This window comes from Triturus cristatus, chromosome 1_1 (genome assembly GCF_964204655.1).
Source record: "Triturus cristatus chromosome 1_1, aTriCri1.1, whole genome shotgun sequence".
Lineage (NCBI taxonomy): Eukaryota > Metazoa > Chordata > Amphibia > Caudata > Salamandridae > Triturus > Triturus cristatus.
The window spans coordinates 216,438,791-216,464,025 of NC_140579.1; the positions used below are offsets into that span (position 1 = coordinate 216,438,791).

The window sequence follows — 25,235 nt, forward strand, 5'->3', positions numbered from 1 at the left end:
GTACTGGCCAGGTTATTGAATGTGCAAAGGTGCTAAAGAGTCAGCCCTAGGAGGCAGGGGGGGGGCAGGAAAATGGGAAGGCGGCGTTTCCGCCCACCCTCCCGCCTTTTCCTGGGTGGCGGGGTTGTTGAAAGTTGGCCAAGATTGGCTGTAGTTTTTAGTTAAATGTTGGTAGTTTGTGAGCAGGGGCAGGGAAAGGGTAACCAGGTAGGCTAAGTTTAGATTAGATGTTTGTTAGTTACAGTTGCACAAAGGCAGGTAGGGGTTTGGGTCATTGGAGGTTAGGATTTGTAAATGCTATATTATGTAAGATTGTGTAATATGATTGTTATGTTATTTTGTATTTGGCAGGGTGGGGGATTTGATGTGGGGGTCGTAGGACTGGGGGGGGGGGACAAGGGGTCAGGTAATTCATGTATAGAGCAGTTTTAGTTTTGTAAGGCAGTTGCCAGTGTTAAATTGTGACATGCACCTCTTTCAATAAAGCGGCCTTTTACACACACAAAGATTGGTCTCGGTTTGGCTTGCCCCCCCTCCCTCCCAACCACAGATTGTGATCCGTCGGGGCCTGCCTACACTGTCTCTTATCCTGTCTGTAACATGTAGTGCTCATTAAAACCCGTTCATAACAGCAATATTGGCACAGCCATCTTGTCGCGGAGCTCCCGCTTTGGAAGGAAAGCAGGGGTGCAGCAGCCTGCTCGCGGGCACTGCCCCTTCCGGAGTGCAGCAGCCTGCTCGCGGGCACTGCCCCTTTTGGAGTGCAGTAGCCTTGTCGTCGATGCAAGTAGGATACTTTTGAAAGTGCCGCAGTCTTGTGGCGGGCACTGTCCCTCTCAACGTACAGAAACCCCGTAATTACGACGGACTTCTAAGTACACAAGACTAGTTGTATCCAGGGGCTTAGCTTTGGGGGAGGAGATGTTGGGGGTGTTACAGCCCGGGGGAGGAGATGTTGGGGTGTTGCAACCCCCCACCAATATATCTATTCTCTAGTAAATAAATAATTGGGTACAGTTGTTTTCATTCGGGTGTGAGGAGTCTGTCAGATTTCACCTGAGGTTATTACATACACACAGACAAAAACACACACAGTTGTCTCTCGTCTGTTTTAAATTTATTACATATTGGAGGTTATTTTACAAAATGCTGTGTTTTAAGTACCCCTTACAATCGGAACTTCGCACCTTTTTCCACCGCCTCTTAAACTCCCTTCTGCACTGCTACCCTTATAACATATTTTAACAAGATATGCCAGCACGGTTCTCGGAAAACCTAAAGCTCACACTCCCTAAACATACTGTCCAAGCTACGTTTTACTGCCCCTTTAATAGTACAGTAGTCTTGTTCTGGGTACAGGTACTTTTCATTTGAAAGAACATTAGTCTTGTGGATTCTGTCCTCTACGGACTACAGCAGTCTAGTTGCTGGAAATATCCCTTTCATGCTACAACAGTCTTTCTAGAAAGACTTGCACCGTCCCACCAGCTTCGATGACCTGCATGGGGCGCCGCGGCCTGAGTGCTGCTTGTCAAGGCAGTGTAGGCCTAGTTGGGCCTACTCCTGCGTGCATCGCCACTGTATGGGCTCAGGGTCTTCCCTGGGGTGGGACCTCGGGCCCAGCTTCAGTCAGCCCCCCTTCCCCCTCCCCACCTCACGGTGTTTGCCAGGGCTGCCATATAGCGGACTCTGGCCATTGTGTCCCGGATCCCCTTACAGGATTAGCCCTAGTGCCTCGGGTGTACATTCACGCAGCCCACATTGTCCTAGACCCCTTTCACACTGCGGATTAGGTGGCGCTTCCCTCGCGGCACGGCCGTCACCAGGCCAACACAAACCCTCATGAACAACTTTCAGTGCAGGCTCTGCTGACCCTCCGATTTACGTGCAGCCGTGTCCAGGGTGTGTGGAGTGGGTGTTTACTAAGCTCTCCGTAGTCACCCGCGGCATCTCTAGCAGGCGAGGGGTGCACTCAAGGGACCACCGATGCAACAGACATGCTTAAAGATTGTCCGGATTTATGTCTCTCTCAATAAATATATATATACAAAGTCATGTTTAAGCAATTTAAGGAAACGCGCATTGTATAAAGTGAATAAATATGTACAGATTTACAAACTAAATTTCTTAATTGAAGTTATACTTTGAATTCTTTTGTAAATTTTGGGGAAAAGAATAACTGGTCATTTGTACCAGGGTTCGATCCTGGCTTCCCAGCTTAACCCATCTGTGATCGTGGACATTTCTTGCTTGAATATTATAATGCATGCCACTGTATAATGCAAATGTCAACTTCGTGCCTCAATATTGAAGTTCACGACTAGTTCGTCACAGCAGCTCAGAGCTGCTCACATGCTCCTACTCTAGTCTGCTGGCTGCCTTGTCTGTCATCCTCAGCTGCAGTAGCATTTCAGCAGGCACCAACCGGCATTGAGGAACAACCTTATTTGCTTGTCTGCAGCATAGCTCTCCCTATGCTTTGTTGCAGTGCTCTTTTGCAGACGTGCCCATTGTTGCATGCGAGGCCGGTCGTACACAGAGAATTGTGAGACCACTTCAGTCGCCGCTCCCTGCCACAGATGGCTGAACGCTACCCTGCTGGGAGTGAAGCGAGACAGAGCATCTCTTTGGTCTAGGCGTTGGGGATGTGCTTATGCAGGCCAATGGCGCAAAAGAAAATTCTGTTAAAACTGCACACTCATGCCCTTTCAAAAAGTGGGCCAGGCAAAGCATGATATTTAATATACGGGGCAGTATTTCACAATTAAAAAATGACCAGGGAAAAGTAGCGGAGGACACAGGAATGAGAGGTCTGGGATAACTGCAGTCAGGCAACACCTGTCTCTTTTCTCTCACCAGTGATGTAATTGATAATCAGTTGGCCAACTCATGTGTGTCTCTGGACGCAATTTGCTTTTACTGTACACTCCGATGTTGCTCCCCTTATCAATTGGTGTGTTCATGCTATAAACTAATTGAAGCATCTATTGAATGAAATTTGTCAGCCTTGGGGCCGGTCTAATGGTTTTGCGTCGTCTGGTTACGAGAAAGGGTTGGTGTTCGATCGACCTGTAGCCTCTTTCACACATGGTGGATCTGTTCTTTGATTCTACTATTGCAGTCACCACAAAGTGATGGCATGAACTGAGTGAGCTGTATGTATGATATTCTCCTTGTGTTTTGTTTTTCTGCCCACAGGTGGCCATCAAGTCAATCCGCAAGGAGATGATCAAAGATGAGCAGGACCTGATGCACATCCGTAGGGAGATTGAGATCATGTCCTCTCTGAACCACCCGCACATCACCACCATCCATGAAGGTAGGCCCGCCTCTACCCTTTATCTTAGTACAACTCTGCCAAGCACAAATTTTACTTCGAGTTGAGGAGCTGGTTTTTTCCTCATCACTCCCACAGACATTCTCTGGAGATGAAAACATGTCCCTTTCCTCATCCAAACCTGATGAAGCCTATGGTTGCCTCTCTGCATCCCCTTTAACCTCCAATCCCAAAGCCTATCTTACAGGTGAAGACTTGTTCCTCTCCTAGTCTATTACAATACAATTTCAATCCCAAAGTCAATCTCATGATATGAATGCCTTTTCCTCCTCTCGTCCAATGAAAACGTCTGTCAGTAAAGGTAAATGTGAGCACCTCCTCCTTCGATCCCACGTCTTTATTTTGGTGGTGAAGACCGGCCCCTCTGCTATTTCACTCATTGGGTATCCTTCTGTAGGTGAAGGCTTATTCACTTCACAACCAATCCCAAATTCTGTCTCTCCAGAAGAAGGCTTCCAACTCCTCATCCAATCACAAGAGTCCAGGGCCATCCCCACAGGGACCCATATAGTTCCCACCTGTGTCTGCAGCTGAAGGCCTGGGCTTCTGTTCATCATCTAATGATTTAAATGTGTTACATTGATCATTTATATATTGCATTGCTGCACCAATAGATGGCAACCCTAGAGATTGTATAGAACTCTTATTTATATAGCGATTTTATGGCGCACATAAACACTCCTCAAAGAGCTGAAAGTGACAAGAGAGCAGGAGATGAGCTAGAAAAGTGAAAGGGAGGCACGAAAAGAATGGGTTTATGAAATTGCTTAGTGGTGGAGTACTCTGCTCTTGAAACACTTGTAGTTGACCCAACAGAGCAATAGTGCAGCATGCGTAGCCGATCCTCGGTAGCTCATGAGTAGACATGGAGGGGAGGACAGGACAGGGAAGGAGGTAGCATTTAGGGCTGCCGGTGAGAGAACAAGAGAGGAGTGATTAATAGGGGACTGAGGGAGGCTTGAGGAGAATGAAGAGAGAACTTCTTGTCAGGCATGGCACCAGTGCAATAACACTATTGTTGGACAGCACCCAAGCGCTACCACAAAGATGGAGAGGAGGAGATAATTTTCTAACGCAATAGAACTTATTGTATTAAGCTGGGGAGACGAAAAGCTAAGTCAGCCTGGCCCGTAGGCTGAAAGCTCAAAATCTTACACAGATCACTGCACTAGCAACTCTAAGAACAGAGCTGTCCTGCCAATAGGGAGAGCAGGGAGAAAGGTCTAAGAGTGCAGCTTCCTCCCATCTTTGCTCTCCCTCTGCCCCCCAGTTGGGCAAGCCCTATCTGTACGGTCATAAAGGAGATGTCAATGGTCCCTCCTGTTGCATAGCCTTAAACTCCTGGCTCCCCCTGTGCTGGGTGGAAAAGAACGTCTTGGTACAGTCCACACGAGTTTACGTAACCTGGTCACTTTTACATCAAGCCCTGTTCTCTACTGTGATACACGTGATTGCGCAGGTTGAAAGAGTTGATCTGCAGGACCACGTGGCTCCTAGTATTAACACCTGCACAGAGCGAGTGAGAGCGAGTGGGAGCCAGGGTGTGAGAGCGGAACTTTAGTGCTTCACAGGCATAGTGTGTAACTGACAGTGGATGAAATGATCTGCTTGAGGCCTGGAGGATTGGGCCACTGGACGCAGCTTTTTTCTCTTTTCCCTCGACAGATGTGCTGCAGCCCTTCTGTAGCCAGCATTGCGACTTTAGCCAGAGGCTGGGAGTGCAGCAGCTGAGTCAGCACCTTATTGTGTGCCAGCTCTTTGGATTTCGGCTTTTGCTCTGCTCCCGTCAGCAAGAATTGACTTCTGCCCAGGGAGCAATTGAACAAGGGCCAAACCACCCAGAAGTGAATTCGCAGGAAAACGGTGCACTAGCGGTGCCAGAATTCGAGTCAGCAAGTGGAACAGGGCTGATCAGCCCTGGCAGACCTGTTTGTGGATCCTTGTTCTGGAACCGTTGTGGGAAAGCACCTCAACCAACCTAGAGTTGCATGTGCAGAGTAGATGCTTAAAACTTGAACTTGCCAATCATCAAACTTGCCACTGAAAAACAACATACTGAAGTAAATGCCAGCAATGTACTGCCCGTCAGCAAGAGTTTGCCCAGCATTCAATCGGGATAGCGGTGCATTATCGCTTATTCTGAGCCCTGTGCACCCTTGTAGGTTCTGAGGGATCTTAGACTCTTCTATTCTAAACCAGCGCTGATGTGTGGGAAGGTCCACACAGGGGCTGGGGGACAGGAAGTCCATTGCTTTCTTACCATAGACGAGTGTTGGAATTTAAGCCACATCACTACATCTACTGTAAGAAGCGACAGTGAAAAAAGCACCGACTGCTTTGAAAGACGGTCCCTCGGTAGAGGAAGTCTGTGGTCGACATGGCACCCTGCTACGCACACATCGTACCTTTCTTTTATTTTTGCTGGCCCCCACGGGTTGCCGCATCTGATGCCCGCTTTGAATCCTTTGTGTCATGATGCTATTAATACACAACTGAAGTCACCCGTCAAACAGGCCTCGTATTTCCCCTGTGGAAGAACAGTCTGCTGAGCACATGCCTTGCAATCTGCCGCTGCCAGTAGTTTTAGGAACACCACTTCCTCTTTGTGATTCAGTCACTGACATGTCTCCTCCACCTGCTTGGATGTGGATCAGACCTGTTATCCTGGGCAGAATGTAATCTTGGGCACTCATCAACACTCCAACGGCTTTCGGCAGCTGCCCTCCCGCTTCCTTTACTTGGATGTTCTATCTGTAGTGAAACTCGAATGTGGGTGTACGAGGGCTTAATAGCTGTGTTTGGCAGTTGCTGTGACGTTCTCCTATTTAGGTCGTGTTGAGACTAGACCTTAAAAGGCTGCAACATTTTTGTAATATAGATGTATAATTTCTATCTCAAGTGACCTTTCTAATCCTGAAAGTTCCTTTTTATAATGCTTGGATGTTTTTTAAAAGTTTTCAGCTCAGTTTAACCTGGAAGGACACATTAAAAAATGTATTTAGAATATTATATACATTGATTTAATGAAATAAGGCTGTTTGTTAAGGTATGTTGAACTACTTATGTTCTCTTGTGAAAACTTCATAGTTTTTGAAGGGATTAATGGTAGTAGTGTGTGAAATTCACATAGTTTGCTTTTCTGTAATTCCCCAAAATTCAGAAAAAAATTAAGCGAAATGCAAAACCAGACTTTAGTGCTATATTTTAGTGCGAAATGCACCCTGCATTCATTTTGGAGGGATGCAAACATGTTGTGCTGAAAAAATAGTGCAAAAAACACCAGTGTTGCAAACCGCAGAGCCAGTCTTCTGGTAGTTAGTATTGTCCCCATGCGCCCACCTTAAAAATGTGCTGCGGACACAGCATAATTATGCCACATGGCTTAATGGCATAATTCTGTGTAACATATGTGATGCGAAATTCCTGAATTGATGCCAGTGTGACGAACATTTCACCTGGGCCTAGTCAGAACCTTCTCTCTGTTGCCACTAACGTTTTGTTAGGTGAACGCAACTGGCAAACTAGTCTTCGTATTTTAGCGTAACTCTTAATTGTACTTCTCTTATGCTGGGCACACCCCTTTTCTCGTTCTAACCTTTAAAAAATGTTTTAATGGTGTGTGAAAATGTAGCAATTCTGCGTAGGAAACCGGGTAATATGATCACGCCCAAAAAATTGATAAACACTGACTAGTTTAATCTTAACAATAGACAAACGTTTAATCAAAGCTTATAAAGTGCTAGGTGGTAGTCGTTTTTTAAGTGAATTCAATTTTTTTTCCTTGTTTGGAAGTTTCCGAAGCTCCTGCATGGGGGAGACGCTAGGTGCGGGCTATAGGATGCATGCGTTTATCCTGCACCCTTGGGAAGTGCAACAAAATCCATTGCCACTCAACCTGTCCTGCACCGTGGATGATTAAACCGCTTTTATTTACCATGAGAGGACCTGCCTGCGACTCTCCACACCGTGGGAGGTGTACATACAATAACAGGTTCATCAACACACCCATAACTGTTTCTGAGCCCATTCGGGGGCATAGTTCACATTGGCACTCCTCACAGGTGCTACTAAAATTCAGTCTCGGTTTCACCTGCTGCTGCCTTATTAGGCTAAATCTAATTTTTTTTGGCACTTGTGCCCATTGCACTGATGCCATATTCAGATATTTGTGCACCCCCTTCGCTTGCGTTCCAAACACCCTCTTTTATTCCAGATGGGGTACATTACTGTAGCTGTGATTGCCTTGAATGAGCACCTCTCTGCTGGTCTTTCAACCTTTTCTTGTTTAGCTCTACATGTGTTGATTCAGTTCCTCTTTCTACAAATGTCTCCTTGCCTCCTGGAAGTTCCACTGGTAATGATAGCGTGCCTGCAGTCTGCCAAGACTCCCTAACGGCCACCCGGTGTTAACGTTATCCACCTTCAGTGGTACCCTATCTGTGGGTTAGATCGGGCACGTACCTGGAGCAACATTTGCATAAACATTGGGGCCAGTGTGCAGTGATCAAGAACTTTTACAGCCTTGATACTAGCGAGGAGATAGTCTTGCTGGGAAGTGTTATGAAGAAAGCGGGGCCAGATCATGGCCAAATGCAATTGCAAAGAGCTAATCCTGTAGAAGTGACCCCCCCCCCCCCCCCCCCCCCTCCAAACCCATCCTCTCCTTAAATTCTGGTCCTACACAGAGCGGAGAGACTCCCTGCCATGCAGCCTCCAGTTCCACTGTGGCCAGTTTGCTGGAGCATGCATGGTGCGTAACCAGCAACCTTTCCAGCGAAATGCATGGTACGGATGACGATAGTCATGGCTGCTGAAAATCAGGAACCTATTCCCAGCACCCCCTGATTAGTCTGATCCTCAGTCAGGCAGAGCAAAGGAAATTCCTTGGCAGCCACAGAGCACTTTCAGACTGAGGAAATGGGCTTTGGCTGTTCTTTGGGTATTGTCTTAAGCTAGTGCTGTGAAGCGAAACCAGGTCATGCCGGCTTTGTCAGAGACCTCTGGATTCCACAACAGTTTGCTTCTATTGCATGTTCTGAAGAGTGAAACTTGCTCCTAGACCCATCCTTCATCAAGGATCCCCATTTATTTTGACAGCAAACACTTCCAGCATGACAGACAAAGATTAACTACTAAGACTTATCCATGCCCTCCATTAGCGCATTGACATGTGTTTACACACAGAGTTGGCAATAAATCAGGACTACCAGGCTCATCCATGCTGTCCATTGCACCAAGATGGCCGCCTTCCTCTCCCGAGTTTCCTGTCTTTAGGAGTGGAGTGGGGAGTTGGGCCCACCTTTTAAAGACACAGTTACACTTCTAAAAGCGATTGGTGCTTACTCTGACATAGTGTGGTGTAACCAACTCTACTCTAACCCTAGCTTCCCTTCAGGAGTCAGCTGGGAATCTGGCAATACCACAGCACCGTACCAGAAGATGGCCTATGGTGGAGCCTAAAGAAAGGCCGCTGAAACAAATCTGAAGGATGAAAGGAACCAATTGTGGGGTCAGGAGGGTAGGGGTCATGCAACAACTAAAAAGTATAGTTTGAAGCTTAAGCATCTATATCCTTGTTACCTGCTCCTTGAATCCATAGACATTTTTGTTTTTTCTTATGTAGTTCAACAACGCTTTTATTGTTGCGGGGTGCTTCCTGGGGAGGGAGGAAAGAAAGGAGAGACTGAGGGAGAAAGTAGGATCAGCCAGATATTTGACATGTTTAATTAAAGAGATGTTACATCAGTCATGTGTCAGCTACGTTTTTGTGACCCTACATAATGCGGTTTACTGCAAATTCATTTATCCATGTGATTGCTTAACCTCTGCTATTTTATTTGATTCTTTAGTTTTTGAGAACAGTAGCAAGATCGTGATTGTCATGGAATATGCCAGCAAGGGTGACCTATACGACTACATCAATGACCGCCAGCGGCTGACCGAGCAGGAGGCATGCCACTTCTTCCGTCCGATCGTGTCTGCCGTCTATTACTGCCACAAGGTGAGCTTTTGACTGGATTCCCCTCTTCAACCAGTGCCACACCTTTCAATGCCGCCAGTTTGTTTCACAAAAGCGATGTGCACCTCCCTAAGGCTCCACATGTGTAAACATACATGGCAAGTATGTGGGTGCTTTATGTAGGCGCTATCGGACACTGGGAGGAATTCATAGGTTTACAAATTGTGCCAGGACATAGGACACGGAGAGAACGGTGCTTTCCCAAATCATTCCTGATGTCTTGTCTAAAGTTTTAGATTCTCAAACTACATAATCTGAGACTGCTGCCGGCCCCCCGAGTATGACACGACGACATCTTGGATTAAACCCTTGGATTGCAGAGTCCTCTGGCCAATATTGTTTAGTCCTTGGGAGTGAGGGTAGTTTCCTCTGCGGATGATACTCGGCTTCTCCTGGCTTTTATGCTCCCTCCTCATGGAGTTCTTTTAAGTACTGCCTTAGATCTTTCATGGGCTGGATGAATACCTTTTTTTAAACTTGAACTCAGACAAAACTGAGATTCTTTTTTTGGTATTAAATCTATCCCTGATCCTCACCTCTTGTGTCCATCAGAGAAGGGAACTCCCCCTGCCCTTCCCCAGTGGTAAGGAGACCTTCGGGTCAAATTTGATTCTGAGATCACTTTTGTTCCTCAGATTAAAGCATTGTCCAGTTCATGTTTCCTGATCCTGGGATCCTTGAGACGTATGCTACACCTTATTCCCATGGAACACCCATAAACAATTATGCATGCTTTGACCACCTCCACACTGGATTGCTCTAACAGTTTGTACCTCGGCTTCCAATCTTTCTTATCCAGCATCTTCAGATAATTCAAAATGCTGCCGCCCCTCTGATCCTAAAAATTTCGCCCTGGGGTTTAATATCCAGTAATTTACGACACCTGCATTGGCTACTGATCAACAGAAGGATCCAGTTCATGACACTCACCTTTGCCTTTAGAATCTTTAATCTAAATGGACCTATTTACCTTAGGCTCAGATTTAAGTTGTCATTTCAAACGCACTAATTGCATTCTAACAACCTCAAATTGTTTCAAACTCCCTGCATTTATAAGTCTAGAAGAGGAGGCCATTCGGCCAGACTTTGGAATGCTCTGCCTCTGGCCTGGAGAACTTGTCCCTCTGAAATGTTTTTTTTTTTAAAAAGGACTCAAAACGCTTCTTTATGGTTCTGCTTTAACCAATTCCTAACTCTGTTTCTCGTATTTTCACATAGTGGCGATCTTTTACGCTAGCGCCAAGACACCTTGTAGGTAGCTGTGCACTTTAGAAATATATTGTATTGTATCGTATATCGTATACTCTACCTCAAGGCCTGTACCAGCCCTTCCTGTTAAACAATACTTGGAAATTCTCTCTCTTCCCTTCTCACTCTTTTCTTTCTCTCTCTCTCTTCTTTCTCTGTCTTCTCTCTCACCCACAATATGCACATTATTTTTTAAAGTTCCAATTCTTTATTACATTTTTCAAAAAATATAACAAAATAAACGAACAAATGACATATTTAGGGCACAAAACAGACATTTTGCATTGAAATACAGCCTAGAAACCCATTAATATAAGCAAATTACCCCATTTAGAATTCCATATCATGTAGCCCCAAGATGAGGAATTGATAGACTCCAATCCAAATGGAAGGAAGAAAAAGAAAAGAGAAAAAAGAGAGGAAGAGATATAGGAAACCTATCCAAAACTAGACAAGAGCAACCTATTATGAAAACAAATATTTCAATAAAAATAGTTATTATACATTTCACTGCAAACACGAAAAAGAAAATGAATACTCCAAACATCATATATAGTAAACATACAGAAGCATAACATAAAGTGGTCCCAAACCATGTATATTCACGGAGGTTTGTGTGTGTTGAAATAAATGTCCAATGATTTCCATAATGGTCTAAACTGGGGTTTCCATGGGAAGTTCTGTAAAGCAATATTATCTGCTCCTCTAAGGTGAGTGACCCAGTTCATCAATCCTTTATATGAAGTCTTGTGTGTGTCCTTCCAGTTGTTAAGCACCATCTTTACTGCGGACATAGGTAGAAGATCCAATAGGGCTCTGTCAGTATCGGAACATGTATCCACCTTCAAGAAACCAGAAACTAATACAGCAAACTCTCTTTTTAACTCACACTTAAATACCTGGAAAAGAAAGGCAAAAACTTTGTCCCAAAAAGATGACACAGCATCACAAAGCAGAATGAGCTGGTCTAGATCCCCAGTTTCCTTTTTACAATTCCAACACAGCAGGTCCTCCCGAATACCAAGAGAAAATAAACGTGCCGGAGTCCAAAACGCTTTATGCAATAGCCAGTATTTTGTTTGAGATAAGACTGGAGAAATTGTATGTCTTGTTATCGAATTCCAGACCTGTTGTCAGGAAGAATCCGGTATTGGATCAGTAGAGTGCGAGTTCCAAAACTCTATCAAATCATTATTAAGCCTAGAAGATTGAGGGTGAAGAAGTTTGTATATATGGGACACCTGATGGCCCAATTTATTAATTTTCACTATAAACAATGGTAGGGACGGGGGCTCATTATGTAGTTTGGCTCTAGTTATTGCTGCTCTTACTTAAAAAAAATTATAAAATTCTATATTCTCCAATTTATAACTGGATTGAAGATCAACAAATGTAACCGGATACAAAGAGCCAATTGATACGGAAAAGAGATACCCTTTTTAATCCATTCATCAAACTTTATTGGTTTCCCTTTGTACTGTATTCTTCGATTAAGCCATAAAGAATCCAACTTAGAACCCTTAATACTCACATCCAAGTTTTTGTCTATCGACGAGCGCCATTTTCGTATTTTTAAAAATGGATCTAGAACTGAATGGATAAAGCTGGTTTGAAGTAAGTAATGCTAGAGGGTTAAGATAATTAATAATGGCTTTTTCTACGTCCAACCACACTGGACTATAATGCTTTGGAGGCAAAATCCAATAAGAGCCCTGTTTAGCCAGAAACGCAGATTGATATCCTTTACAATCCCCTAAATTGACTCCTCCTAATGATTTGTCAAGTCTCAGTTTTATAATGCTTATCCAAGCTCTTTTGAAGTGCCATAAAAACTTTGTGAGTAGGACGTCTAATTTATTATGAAAATCCTCTGTCAGAAGCAGAGGGAGCATGGTTATGAGGTAATTAACTAGAGGTGTAATCATAATTTTTATGGTTTCAATCCTAACCCACCATGTTATAAATTTTGGCGACCATGAATCTAAAGGTTTTGCGATTTTCCCTAAAATTATCTTCTCGTTATAGTGCAGGGTATCAATAATATTACTACCAAACTCAATTCCTAAATATTTTATATAATCTGGCTGCCAAGCCAATCCCGAATCACCCAACACATCTTTGGTGCAATTCACATTCAATGGTTTCACTTCCTATTTGTCCCTATTAAGCTTATAGCCTGAGTGAATAGAATACTCCCCAATTGTTGACATCAACGCTATAATTGAAGGACCTGGATTTTCAGTCATAATGAGGATATCATCCGCATAGGCCGCTAATTTAACTTGAATGTCCCCAAAACCTACCCCTTTAATATCCAAATTCTGCTTAATATCTTGAATTAATGGTTCCAAATCCAATAAGAACAGCGAGGGAGAAAGGGGACAACCCTGTCTGGTACCTTGATGAAGAAGGAAAGGCTCTGAAAGAGAGCCATTAATAGCAATTCGGGAAGACGGTGCTGAATAGAGGGACATTACCATTTTTATATATGAATCACCTAAATTAAATGAATATATACATTGTTTCAGAAAGGCCAAAGAAACTCTATCAAAGGCCTTTTCGGCGTCGAATGTAATAGCAATAGCCGGATCAGGATTAATCACAGACTTTTCTAGAACATGACACAGCAAACTAGTATTATCATTAGACATGTGATTTTTAAGAAAACCTACTTGGGAATTACTTATTAAAAATGGCAGAACATTGTCGAGTCGTGTGGCTAAGATTTTTGAGTACATTTTGCAGTCGACATTAATAAGGGATATCGGCCTATAATTTTTTCAAAGTAAAGGATATTTCCCCTCTTCAGGTATGACAACTATGTTGGCTTCTGTCATGGAATCCGTAGTGCGTTCTTCCTTGGCTATATTGGTAAAAACTCGTAGCATAGTTGGTTGGAGGTGATCTGTGAAGGTTTTGTAAAATACAGCTGTAAATCCATCTGGGCCCAGGGCTTTATTATCCTTCAGGGTTTTAATCGAATTGGTAATCTCCGCTGCAGAGATTGGCTTCCCTAGAGCTAATTTGTCTTGTTCTGTCAATTGAGGTTGTCTGTTACAGGGAGCAATTCTCTAAATTAAGATCTTGATTTCTTTTTTATATAGCTCTTCATAAAAGGATTTAAAGGTGTTTAGAATATCCTTCTGTTTTGTATGTACTTGGTCCCTTATATCTTTGATAGATGAAATAACATTCTGGTTTTGCTTAAGGTATGAAGCGAGTAACTTACCCGCTTTATTTGCTTCACACAGATTGAGGGCTTTGAATTTATTAATCCATTCCCCCGCACGTTCGCTCAAAATCTTATTGTACTCATACTTTTTTTGTATAAGTGTGGCAAGGATAGAATTATCATTCAGGGAGCTAGCATGAGAGGACTCTAGGGTGTTGATTTCATTCTCTAATTTAACTAACTCTGCATTAACATGTTTGTTTAATTTTGTTTTAATTTCAATAAGTATACCTCTAATAGTAGCTTTCAGAGCATCCCATAACGTGTTAACATTAATGTCCGCACTGTCATTATGTTTGAGATAGTCGATTATAGCCTCTTCAATTTTCTTTTTGTCTTCGGGATCTGATAAAACATTATTAAAGCGCCATCTTTTTGGCGAAGGTTCACGATGGCTACCCATTAATTTGACACGGATACATGAATGATCCAACTCCAGCTTTGGAGAAATATCTAGGTGTTCAATTAAATGTGTGAATGAGCCTGAAATGAGTATATAGTCGATTCTAGTATACGCGTTATGTGGAGGAGAATAAAAAGTATAGTCTCTGGCATCTGGGTGTTGTAGTCGCCATGCATCTTTAAGGTTAAATTTAGAACATATGGTTTGTACTATGCTATGCGACCTAGTAGGATAATATCTACAGTTTGACTGTCTATTAATTATTGGATCCAGTGGAACATTGAAATCCCCTCCAACTATGATAAGATCCTCTTGAGGGAGTTCTCCTACAGTTTTAGATATACCCTCCCAAAACTCTGGTTCATCCACATTAGGGCCATATATGTTCACCACATGTATGAGATCTTCTCCTTTCCTTAAATGGGTAACTAATAGTCTTCCTTCACTATCCTGATCCTGTGATTCCAAAACAATATTAGCTTTTTTAGCAATCAATGTAATAACCCCCTTCCTCTTGTGGTCTAATGATGAGCAGGCAAATTGTGAAATCCAATTATGCTTAATGAACGTAGTATTTTGTTTGCTGTAAATAAAATGATATCCCCTTTAGTTTTAGCTAAATAATCAAATATATTTATGCGTTTAATGGGATGATTGAGGCCTTTGACATTTAAGGAAATCACATTAAGATCTTCAGCAATAATACGTGAGGTAGGTTGTGCCATCATAAGAATAGGTTAAAACAGATTGTGTTACACTCATACCGTATAATATAATAACTTCCTGTTACAAGGAATACTAAACCGGTATCCCAGTACACAAACCCAAAACAATTGTAAATAATCCTGGCAGAAAACACATTGCAAATGCCAAGAATAATTATATATGTAATGATCCACAGGAACTCTTGTCTAATTAGATCAAAATGTGACCCGATTGATGATCGAAAATAGACAGTCAGGTGGAGAAAGAGAAAGGAAAAAGATACAGCAAAAACAAAATTTAAAAAAACAATCTAAACCCGAACACCCCTCCCTCCCCTGCAAACCTTGCATGTAGGAGGTGCGGCAACAGGAGCATCATCCTGTCGAGCGGATGGCAAATAAATTTAACATCATTAATATTTCCCAATTCTCATATAGGAATTAAATCAGTCCAGATTTATCCTCGGAACTTTCTAACATCAGAGCCACCCAGCGTACCAAGCTTTATCAAGGAAGGCTGTTAATTATATATAGGGCTCCCGGTTTTATGGTATTTATTCTTTTGCCATTTCCGTCTGTATTTATCCATATTTATTTTTTGGGCACTTTTTCTGTATTTATCCACATTTATTTTTGCCACAAGTAAAAGACGACGCTACAGCTAGTATTTTTCCACATTTTTTTAAATTAACAATGCATACATGCGCTCACTTAAACTAGTGATTTGTTGTGGCTTTAGCAGTGCTATAAATGGTCCGGTACTGAGTAATTTCAAAAGGAGAGTACCTGTGCTTCTCAGTTCTGCTATAAAAACACTTTAGGGTAGAGTACAAGCACTTATCAGGAGTAAACATGTGCCAGCGCTTCTGTATTTCCATCTAAAGCCAGCTAGAAATCTGCCTTCAAGTGAATTAGTTCATTTCACATTTTTAAGCATTTTTCCCTTACCTAGCAAAAATTACCTCCTACAACAACTGTTTCTTCTTTTCCTGTATTGAAACTAGCCCTCCCTAGGAAACGGGAAGAAGTGGTACAACCTCATGTTACCAACCTACTTAAACCTGCGCTTGCCTTTACTATTTCTTGTTGCTAAGCCTACAAACCCTTCACTGGATCCATAAAATCTTTCAGGGATGAGAAGTTGGCCAACTGTATGTCCAGGCCACAATCACACAACACATCCTGGGATGCTCTGCTAATTACAAGGTGACTGATGGAAAATAAGAGACTAGAAACACCGTTTTTAAAGATAAATCTTGAGTCCTTATAAAAAGGTACAAAAAAAGATGTTCAGCCAAAATAGGAAGTTTACTGAGACCAGGAAATAAACACGCTTCCACCCACCCTTCTTCTCTTTTCCGACTTGTCAGATCTGCTTTGACTAATGCCAGGCGCGCAACACCCATTGGACTCACAGGGCTTCAGCCCCCACCCCCCCCCCCCCTCGTGTGTGGCAGCCCGGGATGAGACCGCTTCCCGGGCAAAAAAGCAGCCGCACCCGAGCACTTCACAGGTCTTTAAAAGACCATTTGCATGTTAATGAGGCCTCGCTGGTGTTTCACCCCTTCTAAGAGCCCCTGCAGCTCCACTCTGCCTATTGCTTAAAGTTCAGCCCCCCCCCGAAATTTTTGCTCAGCCCCCCCCCCCCCCCCCCGAAATTTGTCTCTAGTTGCGCCTCTGACTAATGCTAACAATTTTACCAAAGGTAGGCCATTGCAAGATTTTTGTGACCGCCTGAACCATTCCTTTTATGCTCCTGTTCGAAGAGCTGGGCTTGACCTCTTTAACAGATTCAACCTATGGCTTCCTCAATAGCAGTACGATTATTTGGAGCAAACGGTGGGCCTTTAGTATTGCCTCAAAAACACCTAAATCAGCAGGGCAGACATTTGTGATTGTGCGGTTGCTATTGCGTAGTTCCCATGATGATTGTGCCTGCTTTACGAGCAGTCCCGTGGACAAGACTCTCTGACAGTCTGCTTTAAGCGCAGGCCTGCGTGTTGTTTCCTGTGTCTGTTTTTAAATCGGGCCTGTGTGCGTGGTTCCCTGTCTGTGCCCGGGGTCTGCCCCCTCGGAGGGCCCTCCTTTGTCCTTGATCTCTGTGTGCAGGAGTGACGGCGGCGGTGGTATTATTTTTTTAGCGACCCTGGAATGATGAAAGACTGAGTTGACCCCGCTGGGGTGCAAAAGTTTATCCTGCAGGCTACATCCAGTGTTGTGCCCCATAATAGCACCTTTCTTCTGTCTCCTCCTCCTAACTTTAGACGCCTGGTGCTGAGCGTGAATCAGATGCACAGCTATGTTGGTCCGAAGCTCTCACGCTGCCACGTGAAATGTATGGGGTGAAAGAACAATAAAGCCTCGTTAACAAGTAAATGGTCTTTCAAAAGACCTGTGAAGTACTCGGGTGCGGCTGTGTGCGCGCCTGGGAAGGAATTTCCAGCAGTAGGAAGGGGGCGTGGCTGGATTCTAGCACGGCAGTGTGGCAACATTTTTCAGTATTTTGCCGTTTCTAAATATAAATACAGACAAAGGAAATATAGATTTCCGTCTGTATTTATATGTAGAAATCCGTAAAAACGGAAAACCGGGAGCCCTAATTATATATCGCATAAAAGGCTCTTTTGAATAAGATCCTATCACCAAACATTTTCAGAAGCAATCAATCCGCACTCTGTCTGAGGTAGAATATATCTAGAAATATATAAAACTGATCCCAGATTTTAAACATCACCTGGTCAACATAATAAAGACAAACATTGTATATCCATGCAGAGTGACGATCCATGATAAGAAAATTACCATAAAGGACTCAGTCAGGCCTATAACTTGAACATACAAAAGTGTGCCTCCATGGGGTTAAGATCAAACTTCACTAATATCAGCAACATCACGTTCAAATATTAACAACATACTATACTATGCTTAAATGTTTTATAACCCATGATACTGAAACAGAACAGACGTTGTCTGTTATTCAAGTGGCTAAAATGTTCGAGAGTCAAAATTTTGTTTGTTGGAACCAGATTGAGTAAACTCCATGTCCTGAGATGAAGACCCTTCCAAAAAGTTCCACAAGTCTTTAGGATCCATAAAATAGTGGCGACGGTCATTGACTGTGATCCTAAATTTACTTGGCCCACAAAAGAAAATTGAATGTCATTGGCTTGGAGTTTATCTCTTAGACTGAGTAAACCTTTCCTTGTATCCACTGTCTGTTTGGGGGAAGTCCAGTGTAAAGATTATGTTATGGCCATTCCCCATTAGCTGACAACTTTTACGCGCGAAACTAAGAATAGCTTCAACATGTTGGAGTCTTAATGGTTTACAAATAATAGGACAGATTGTTTGACGTGATGAGGACTTAAAGGTAGGAATCCTATGCGCTCGGTCCAACTCAAAAGGACTCGCAAATTTTATACCAGTCAATTGCGGCAACCAATCTTCCAAGAAGGCAATACATGAATCCGCCGAATCTTCTGATCCCTCCGGAACACCTAAGGTTCGTATATTGCCTCTACGATTTCTGTCTTCCAATTCAGTTGCTTGTTTCTTAAGACAGGTGGTAATGTCGCATAGATTTTTCAACTCTTGGTTTGTTTTAACAGATACATCCTCCACACCGCTAATTCTTTGTTCCGCTGCTGCCACTTTGATGTTCAATGCACTCATATCAGCTCGAATTGCCGTGAGCTCTAACTGCATAGTATCTGTATTCTGTTCGGTGGATTTAGCGATCTCATGCACCTCTGCGAGCTTCTTAAAAATCATATCCATCTTGCTGGTCATATCAGCTTTCGCTTTGATAGGAAAGTCAGATAGTGAAGGTTCTCCTTTATTTATTTTTTTTAATTGCCCTCTAGACTCTCTCAGCCATTATAGCAAAAAAGAAAAGCAAAAATGATTGGATGAAAAATTCCTCTTCAGCTTAGGTTTATTCGCACAAGAAAGGCTGTATATAGCAGGGTGGTGTTAATAGAGCGCTATATGTTAGCACGATACCTACTTCAACAGCCTTACCCTATACTGAAATAAAGCTACTATTCAAAACGTGTAGACCATTGAATCAGAAGATCAGCAAGAAAGAGGTGATCCAACTCCGTCGGACTCCTTTATTGGGTAAGAGACAACAAGGGCTATTTTAGTATTAGATCAAAAAGGAAGTCCTTGAGTAAACAGTGACATCCCCTTGCAGATCATGAGCAAAACCCTGGTGGAATATGAACTTGCTGGCCAAGACAAGGATCGTGCACACCCGAACTCACCATTTGTTAACAGAGTATCAGCCATTTTCTTCTTATAGATGTACATGATCATCTCAGATTTTAGACCACCTTGCTGTGGTGAGTGCTAAAAGCGGTGCCCCCAGGGATAAATCAGAGGTACATATCCAGTATCCACCCAGCTCAACTCACTTTGACCATAGTTCTTATCTGCAGCATGATCCTACTGCTAATTAATCAGTGCCTCCACCGCTAAACTTTATTCACTGTGTCAGGGAAAATACTCGCACTTGTATAGTCAGTAGCACTCGCTGATGAGATGGAAAACAATTGTTCTATTCATGCAAGAAAAGCTGATATCCTGTATCCAGTGAAGATAATCACCTACAGTTATCTCTGGGGTTGGGCCAACCACATGTGCGCAAAGATCTTTAGAGGCATCGTCTTCCCATTGTGGCTCTGTTGAAGTAATCGGCACGTGTTATATACTTGCAGTGCCTCTTGTAGTAACCAGCAACCTCTGAGGCTTGGATGTAACTGCCAGATCCTCCGCATCGGCAGCACAAAGCCCCCAGTCCGCAGCTTTATCTCTTCATCTACCGCTACTAGCAGAGTGGGCTCTCGTGTTTTAAACATTCACTGTCTCCTATTAATGGAGTTATGACTGGCACTTCTTACAGTGTTGTGCCTGTCCCTTCATCAGGCAACCCACATTCTATACTCTGTATGTAACAAGGGACACTTCCACAGTGAGAGCCACCCCTCCGTTAAAACATCTCTGCTGCTCGTCCCCCTCTCTTACTGCGTCATGCCGCCATTTTAGGGTCAGTCCTGCCAACGCGCATCTCCAATCCTAACTCCTCGGCTATAAATAATTTGCAAATGCCTTACCGGACCTCTCTCATAGTTGTAAGAGTGCGGAGACGCTCCTCGGCAGGTCTCAGATCGTCAACATTAGTCCGCTCCGACTTTACTCTAAGGGGCCGCTCCGTCCGCTATTTTAACTCATCGCGTTGGGAAGCTCCAAACTCAGTCCAATGTCAAGATTCTACCACCTTCCATATTATTCACGAGCGGAATCACATTCCGGGAGTGTTCCGATCTCGATTTCACTTAATGCCGAGTCTGGGGTAAAGCATTTGAACGGGAAATTCGTCGTTAAAACTCCAAACCCGACAGAGAAATGGGATCAGGCAGCCATCGGCTCTGCCGTCCAAGCCACGCCCCCCACAATATGCACATTACCACCTTGAACGCGCTAAGCAGAAAATTACAAACCATGCGTCTGGCTGCTATGTAAGGTATGCACCATGTATTAAATTCAGATTACACATTCTTGAGGACAGACTTGCCTGCCCCAGAGGCTGGGTGTGGCTACATCTTTTTCATTATTTGAAATCTTCAAAGGCAGGAAAATATGTTTTTTCCTTTTGAGATATGTGTTCAATTTGTATGCAGAAATACTTCAGGTAGATTAGATGCTAAAGCATTTGTAGTGCAGTCCTTCAAACTTATCTCTTGGATCTCCTGCTTTCTATTCTATCATTTGGAAGGTGGAACTAGTCTTCGAGAAATGGGGCATACTGACTACCCAGACACTCTGACCGCGGACTTTTATGCAGATTGGCTAATTCTGGGCAAGTCCTACCTAATCATAAAAGTAGATTTTAACACACACCAGCATAACTATTTGACGTAAGCAACTTCTAGGCCCAAAAATCCACTTTTTGGTAATGCTAAAATGGATGATAATGGTTCATGGGATCTGTAACTCTGTTTTAACAGAAATGTCTTCTTGCTGGTAATATTCTAATGACTAACTAAACATGCACACGTACGTGCTCATTGTTTTATTTCATGAAATGCATGTTTCTGCATGAAACTTGCAATTTTTCCTTCTAAATTGTTATCCAGTGTGGGGGTGTTTTTGAGAAGGTAACCTTTACCCTAAGCATCTGCTTATTTCAAACAATGTGGCGGGCATTATTGCGCACATGTAAGCTCTGCTAAGGTTCATATTTTCTGTGACACTTTTCTGGCTCTTGGCAGCATTTTGACAGTGCTTTGTGTTTACGGGTGGGGCTTTGGCCACATTCCGTGATGACACTTTGAGACGCGGCCACATTTCTCTACCTTTTAGTGTTTAGGAAAGAGACTGCCAGTTAACATAGTTGTTGTGACGAGGACTTAACAATCACACTCTGCCTTTTCCTCTCCCGAGCCTGGAATGGTGTAGGTGTGCGCAACTGCAGCATTGTGGGTCTGTTCTGTCTGCACTGATACTTAAGTTATAGACGGGGCCACTGGAATTATGCAGCAGGCAAGGCCAAATTATGCGGCAAGAAAATGAAAATGATGCAGCACATTTTACTACGTTATTTTGTCATTTTCACACTTGTTAACACCGTCTGGGCTTTGATTGCACCTCATTAGTACCAGTTTAACACTCAAATATGCAAATAAGCAACAGAAAGATGATCCAGTCAAAGGGCCTTCCACTGTGCAGCAACACGTGTTGCTGCGCTTTTAGTACATTTTGAATCATTTGAGCTAGAAATAATTTGTTTTGTTAAAATCTGCAATTTATGCAGCAGATGATGGATTATGTGGCAACTGCGGCAAATCTGCAAGTATGTAAAGATCACCACAGCCGTACAATTGCATAATTCCAGTGGCCCCGCTCACAGACTATTTATGCTTTGGGGGAGTATGTGGTGTGTTAGTGGCTAGTGGGGTGAATAAGTATGTGAGGTGATTGAACTGCTCCAGTCCATTCTGTCCTCCATGGATAGGATATTCACACCAGCAATCTCTTGAGGGGTGGCATTGGGAGACTGGCACACTGGTATGAACCCTCATGCACACCTCCCTGCTGTAGCCCAGATTAGCATAAGCATCAGGCGGCTCCGTGTCATCCCTAATGCTCCACTGGGACTGTCAGCTAAGGTGTCTGTGCCCTATAGGAGATGCTGGATGGGTTGGTGACTGAGGTAGGTAGTACTTGAGTCGGGATTAGGGTCTGAGGAGAGCGGATCTTATTTCTGTTTGATGGTCAACACCAAGAAAATTAGGATTTATTCCTAACTTTTTGGTGACACTTATTCATTCCATTTTTTTTTTTTTTTTATAGAATGGGATTGTCCACCGAGATCTGAAACTTGAGAACATCCTCCTGGATGAAAATGGCAATGTCAAGGTGAGTTGGTGTTCATTCTGATTCCAGCACAGACCCCACTATGGTAAAATCTTGTGGAAATATTTTAATGGTGCTGATGGTACCTTTTGTATAGATGCGTTTTTTTGTTTTGTTTTTTAGTGCATTTCATCCTTCAGTTGATGCTTGTTTGGGAGATATTTATTTATAATGATGGTTATGCTATTCTCATTGTTATTTCTGAAAGGATAGTCTGAAATTGTAGGTAAAAAGTTTGCTTTTCCTACACTGTAATGGTGTCAAGATTCCATGGACCATTCTTTTAAACATGTAATCATACTGGACATATGTGTCTAGCGCGACTTGTAGCTCTGTAAAAAAAATGTATTAATTACCCACGTACCAATGAGATATTTTACCAGGTAATGTCCCCTAAAAACGACTTCTGAAAACTTGAAATGTCTGCTTGCTCCTAAAAGTGAATGCTACCAATGAGCCACATTTCAGGATTATTTCTTCAAAACACCTAGGAGTCTGATGGGAGGGCGAGTGATGGTAAATCAAGAGCTCACAGGCATGGTTGGGCGCTTGAGGCAATGCACTGTCTGTTGTCAAGGTGACGGACCTATAAGGAACAGGCAGGAGAGCTCCATGCCCCCATCACTGGCTCAGTGATGGGGTGTGCCAAGCAGACCTTGTTACATGACATTTGCACTCACTACAAGCTTGCTTCTAGCATGTACCTCTCCGGTGAGCAGGGTGATTATTTTCAGGTGACCTGAAGCGCCACAGAGGTTTTGCTTGATGAATAACCTGTTTGTCATGTGTGGTTCAGCCGTAGTAATTGCTTGGAGATCGGGTCTTATGGCAGATAAGGTAGGAAGGTAGGGCGGAGGACTGACAGGTCCACCTGGCACCAGTCTAAGTCTGCTCTCACCCCAAATCCCACACGTACCACTCCCTGCATAAAAGCAGCGCACATTCAGCCTACCCGCATTCCTACCTGTTTTAAATCTGCTGCTCTCTTATGCCTTGCTGTCTATAACTTGCGTTCATGCGTTTCCTTGCCGGCACTCAGTCCAGCCGTCCCTGTGCTTACCTGCGCTATACTCAAGGGCCCTCCACCTGGCCCTATAGTGTCTCTCACCTGCCCATGTGCTCTAACTCCTAAATCCATCCCATCCTGTACCGGCTCTGGGCCCCTTTATTCCACCTATGGCATGTCGCCTGTAGCCCTGGGTCACACTGGGTACACACATGTCAATGTCTGTTTAGACCTTGGGGTCTATCTGGTCCTTCTGTGGCCCTGTCTGTGCTGTCGCAGCACAATTTATCTGTACCTTAAAGGTAAATTAATCTGGCATCGCCCAAGGGGCCCGCTCACAGTGACGTAAGAGCCAGGCGACATGTTGTGCAACGGCCTCTTGCTGGCAGCTTTTGCCCCTCTTGGGCAGAACAAGCGGGGTCCAACCCTTGAATGGGCATGCAGTGTAAACAATCTCTTCCGAAATTCCTGGTCATCCCACAGTCTGCCAGTTTAACAATGTGCTGCAGCAGTCAGTAGCTGACCAGTTGAACTTTGCAAGGGGTGTGCCCTTGGGAGGTACCCCATGTGGCACTTTTGGGCAACTTTTGAAGCGTTTGAGCTAAAAAAAAAACCAAAAAACTCTAATCTGCAAATTATGTATCTGGCGGTGGATCATGTGGCAGGTGGTTCAATCCATAATTATTAATTATGCAGAATCTCATGATGAGAGTGGCTCGAAAAAGGGAAAGATTGAGACAATGGTAACCTAAAGAACAACCTAAAGAAGTCTCTGACTGACCGCCAGTGTGACCCCAGCTTTCAGTGATCATTGGCTATGTTCCATTCGTGTAACCAGTGACTGATTCAAAGTTACTTTAACCGTACATTTTGCAAGACCGAGTTCTTTGAAATATAGCACTGGGTGAAACAAAGTAACTGTCCAATGTTGGAAACCAGTTCCTTTGAAGGTTTTGGTGGATTGCTGAGTTTGGGGAGGACCCCCATCCCCACCTCCCCCCATGTTCCTCAGAGCCCAATGGCGCAGAACGACCTTCGTTGCCCTGGTCTGATTTCTATGACGTCCCGGGGTTCCCCATATCTTCTGGCGCCTTTTGATCAGGACTTGTGCACCGGAACACAGAAGGCACTCTAATCGTGGGGCCTATCTGTGGTGGCAGAGCGCCCTTGCCACTCCCTCAGTCGTTTGCCGCCTCAATATCCTGAGATTTGAGGGGGCAGATGTCTTCGGAACGAAAAGACACGCGGGGGCTCCTGCAGGGAGAAGGCCGAGATAGTTCTAGCGTGGTAGCTGCTTCCTGCAGCTTAGACTCCCTACCCCCACCGCCTTTACTGCTGTCTGTGCAGATTTCCAGTCCCTTGGGTCTCCAACAGGAAGCTCTGAAAAGAAAAATACAGCGCCCGGTAGATGACCTGCAGATCCGCTGGGGCTGCGCGCTGGCACCTGAAAGGTGTGCGAGAGGCGGGGTGTGCAGGCGGGTGTTGGCTTTGTTGAAAGAAGCATCACTGGAATACGGTAGGTACAACTTGTAGTTTAATGATGTAGGTAAGTGGGCAGAACAACCCCTCGCCAGCTGACCAACTGCTAACTGGCACCCCTAGACTCCCGCACTAGAATTAGAACACAACAGGTGTTCTAGAAGTAAGAACTAGGATGAGCGGTACACAAGAATGCATTAAGATGCATTTACAACATATCTTCTTCCTTTGAGGAGAACATAAAGAAACAACCTAAAGAAAACAAAACAAATTTATAACGGCATCAAGCAACGGTTAAATTCTTGACAAAGGCAGCAATAAAATTCACATTCAAAATTACAAAGTCACTAAAACTAAAGAAAGAGAAAGAAAGAAAAACATCATTCACAAC

General features: G+C 43.7%; 1 protein-coding gene across 1 annotated transcript in view; it reads left to right on the top strand.

The window, feature by feature from the left end:
• LOC146870011 (NUAK family SNF1-like kinase 2) overlaps window positions 1–25,235 on the top strand; it is a 119,266-nt gene that overhangs the window by 53,287 nt on the left and 40,744 nt on the right. The window contains 3 exon segments of the mRNA XM_085624155.1: window positions 3,199–3,319; window positions 9,187–9,338; window positions 22,297–22,362. Of these exon segments, the coding sequence (XP_085480281.1) occupies window positions 3,199–3,319; window positions 9,187–9,338; window positions 22,297–22,362 (339 nt within the window).